We start from the raw sequence: 3,915 nt of genomic DNA, 5'->3' as shown, positions 1-3,915 counted from the left end.
TACATCCGTCTCCCAAAAATGTGTTACGCATTTGTCCCACGGTTATGTTGTTCTCTTTCGTCTCTTCGCTTCTCCTCTTCCATACGTGGGTAGGGGGCAGGAGAGGGTGTGGATGTCCGGCATGGAGGAGACCACTTGGGAAGGGGCCACCATGGACGATAGGAAGAGCCCCACCACTAGCGAGCGAGCAAGCTCCCCCGCGGCCCACGGTGGTGGTGATTCGAGCGTGCTCTAGGCTAGAATGGCGGGGGTTTAGCAAGCCGAATTGAGCAAAGCCATGGTGGATGAGGACTAGCGGGGGAGAGAAGAAGGTTAAAACCGGATGACATGTGGGCCTCACACTAATGGTTGCTAATGGGAAATCAAATTGATATCCATCCCCTGCCTCTTCATCCCTCCTACCAAACACAAGAGAGAGATGACTATCCTCTCAAAAAAAACTCAACATGAGGTACGACCTCTCCTTAGGCATTGGCGGAAAGGTAGAAGATTCTCTTCGATAGGGTCGAGAAAAGGCCATGAACCTTGACTACTCAGGAAGTGCCACTAACAGCGAGGTGCGTATCACGCTACAACCGCTAGTGGATCACGTCTTTCCCTGAAAATAGCACAAGGTGGCAAACGAGAAGGTGAGACCATCACATCCCAAAAACTAGGATGGCACCGCCCCATCAAACCTTGTCCGCGAGCCAAATGTAACCTTAGTCTCCGTATAAACAGTGTAACGTGATCTTAGTTTTCACCTGTTCTCGATACTCACAGATTTCAATTCTTCTAAAATATGCGAGAAATAATTCAAGCTGATTGATATAGTGCTCTACTGCCTGTATGACATCAAAAGTTCAAAATCTCTCTTTCATTATGCCTAAAACTTTCTGATGATCGATATCCTATGTTCACCTTCTAGTCTAGTAGATAAGATTTACAGCACCTAATCCCCTAACTATTTGCTTTTTAATTCCAACCATGCATCCTACGCACGGCAGTACAAATTTATAGTTTAGTGACAAGAGAATTTTTAATTTAGTGACAGTAAGTTATTTATTTTCAATTTATTAGTGATGAGAGCTGAATAGCTGGTGGTGATGGCAGAGCTCAGCTGGAGATTAGCTGCTGGTGCTCGGCGCTGGAAGGCGAACAAGGTGGCGGCGTCGTGGCGGCGGTGATCTCGAACGTCGTCGGGAACACGTTTACGAACTCATCGAACGTCTCGTAGCATCCAAAGATCCTACCGCCGGCGCCGCTTAGATCCTCTGGCGGCGTCTCCGGCACCGGCGCAACGCCTTCCAGTATCTGCACCACCTGCCTCATGCTTGGGCGGCAGCGGGGGTCCGGGTGCGAGCACAGCAACCCGAGCTTGAGCACCAGCTCGAGATCGTCCTCGTCGCACTTGCCGATCCGAGGGTCCCTGGCGTCTTTGATCCTCCCTGCCTTCCAGCGCTCGAGGACGCTGTCGACGAGCCCCGCGGGGTCGCCATTGTTGCCGAGTGACTCCATGGGCCTCCGCCCGCAGACCACCTCGAGCAGGAAGGCGCCGAAGGCGAACACGTCGGCGCTGGGCGTGGCCTTGCCCGTCTTGATCATCTCCGGCGCGAGGTACCCCAGCGTCCCGATGACGTGCGTCGTCCGCGGGTCGCTGCCGTGGTCGTGGAGCCGCGCGAGGCCGAAGTCGCCGAGCTTGCCGTTCATGTCGGCGTCGAGGAGGACGTTGGCGGACTTGATGTCGCGGTGCACCACCACCTGCTCCCACCCCTCGTGCAGGTACAGCAGCCCGGCGGCGACGTCCCGGACGATCTTGGCGCGCTGCTCCCAGCTCAGAGCCGGCTCGTTGCCGCCGGCGCCGAACAGGTGCTTGTCGAGGCTGCCGTTGACCATGTAGTCGTAGACGAGCAACAGCTCGCCCCGCCGCCGGCAGTAGCCAAGGAGCTGGACCAGGTTGCGGTGGCGCAGCCGGCTCATGCTGGCGATCTCCGAGACGAACTCGCGCAGGCCCTGCCGCGAGTCGTGGGACACTTTCTTGACGGCGACCTCGACGCCGCCCGGCCGCGGCGGGAGCACGCCGCGGTACACGACGCCGAAGCCGCCGCCGCCGATGACGTCGCAGAAACCCCTGGTCGCGGCGTGCAGGTCCTTGTAGCTGATCCGGTGAGGGCCGTACTCGACCTCCCAGTCCTCCTGCTCCTCGGCGAACCGCCGGCGGCGCCAGACGACGAGTCCCGTGACGGCCGCTGACGCCACGAGGAGCACCACGACGGCAAGGAGGACTAGTGATACGAGCAGCGGCAGCTCCGTCGCCTTCTTGTGCCCAGACGGCGGCGGGAGCCGCGGCAGCTTGGACAGGTCGAGGTCCGGCGCGCGGCCGCCGCCGAGGCGGAAGCTCCAGCCAAGGACGTAGTGCGAGCTCGAGGCGGCGCCGTTCGCGGCCGAGAACCCGACGTACGTCTGGTCGGCCACCGCCGACGAGAGGTTGACTTCGCAGGACACGAGCGGGACGCGCGGCCTGGGCACGCCGACTGCCGCCGTCGACACAGTCACCTCGAGGCGCGTGGTCGCGCCGTCGTACTCGATCCAGACCTGCAGGAGCTTCCCGCTGGCCAGGGTGACGTCGACAGACCCGCCGGTGGCGGTGTCGACGTACCCCGCGGGCTTGGACGCAACAGACTTGAGGCTGTGGACGTCAACGCCGACGTGGTTGTCGTTGATGTCGTCGAACTCCGCGTCCAGCGCCGTGTCGAGCTCGACGGCGACGACCTGGCTCGTCGTCCCGTTGCCCACGATGTCCGACATGTTGAACAGGCCGAGGTACTTCCCCGCGACGGCCCGCGCCGGGCCGGCCGCGGACGGCGCGAGCGCGAAGGCGAGCCCGTGGCCGTGCGCGTCCGGGTACCGCGGCAGGATGGCGGCGACGAAGGTGGTGGAGAAGGAGAGCGGCGCGCCAGTGGCGGCGTCCTTGAAGCGCAGCGGCGCCGGGTAGAAGGTGTGGCCGAACACCCAGTTGGTCGCGTTGGTGAGCTGCAGGAGGCCGGCAGAGGTGACGGCCGCGCCGCTGGTCGTCACGTTCTCGCGCGCGAAGCCGGTGAACGTGAACTCGACGGGTGCGGCCGGCGCTGACCCGCCGCCTCGAGCCAGAGCGAGCAGCAGGACGGGCACCAGCACGCGCACGGCAGTAACAGCCGCCGCCGCCATGGTGGAGCTGGAACAGGATGGTGATCTCGCAGGTCAGCGCAGCACAGCAGCCGGCGAACTCAGGCTGTGCTCGGCTTATAGTTATGGCTTCCAGGCCGGCTGCAATAAGTCATGGATCGGGGTCTACAGCGGTGAGCTAGCGCCTGGGTTTCTCGTGCGCCCGTGTAGGGAGGGCAGGGGTGGTCCGCGCCGCGTGCGGGGAGAGGGACGTCAGACGTGGGAGTGGGTGTCGACGGCGACGGGAACGGGAACGGCATCGGAGGGGCGCGCTGGTTGGCTGTATTATAAAACATGTTCCTAGCGGCTGCTGGGATATTTCTCTCTCCGTCTCTTACGGTAAACATAGTAGATAAAAATAAAATAATAAATAGACATAAAGTAGGAAGACTATTTTTTATTCCTCTAAATATTGATGATTATAACATAGAGCTCTCACGTATATATAGTACTACTAAGGCCTAAGAGTTTGGTAAGAGCCCACGTACAAACGGACTAGTATTATTATTTCTCATTTTCCTTTCCTTGTAGGATAGAGTCCGTATGTTTTACGACACTCCCCCTTGGACGATTACCATAATATGCGCATGTCTCATTAAAAACTCCATCCGAAAATCCAGTGAGAAAAAACAGTTCTTGGAAAAATGAGTACATCGTATTCGTTAATTGCATTGCACATGTTGTCTCATTAAAAACCTTACGTGAGAAACCTTCGAGTAAAAACTCACATAG

At 58.7% G+C, this 3,915-nt stretch overlaps 1 protein-coding gene across 1 annotated transcript; it reads right to left on the bottom strand.

Moving 5' to 3' along the window:
* Positions 1-930: 930 nt before the first annotated feature.
* On the bottom strand, positions 931-3,314 carry LOC136479473 (L-type lectin-domain containing receptor kinase SIT2-like). Its single transcript, XM_066477336.1, has one exon. The coding sequence runs from the start codon at positions 3,184-3,186 to the stop codon at positions 1,096-1,098; it is 2,091 nt and encodes a 696-aa protein (XP_066333433.1). The 5' UTR covers positions 3,187-3,314; the 3' UTR covers positions 931-1,095.
* Between the last annotated feature and the right edge of the window lie 601 nt (positions 3,315-3,915).

Source organism: Miscanthus floridulus, chromosome 1 (genome assembly GCF_019320115.1).
Source record: "Miscanthus floridulus cultivar M001 chromosome 1, ASM1932011v1, whole genome shotgun sequence".
NCBI classification, from domain to species: Eukaryota; Viridiplantae; Streptophyta; class Magnoliopsida; order Poales; family Poaceae; genus Miscanthus; species Miscanthus floridulus.
The sequence above is the reverse complement of the archived record's forward strand: the minus strand, read 5'-3'. Positions and strand labels throughout refer to the sequence as shown.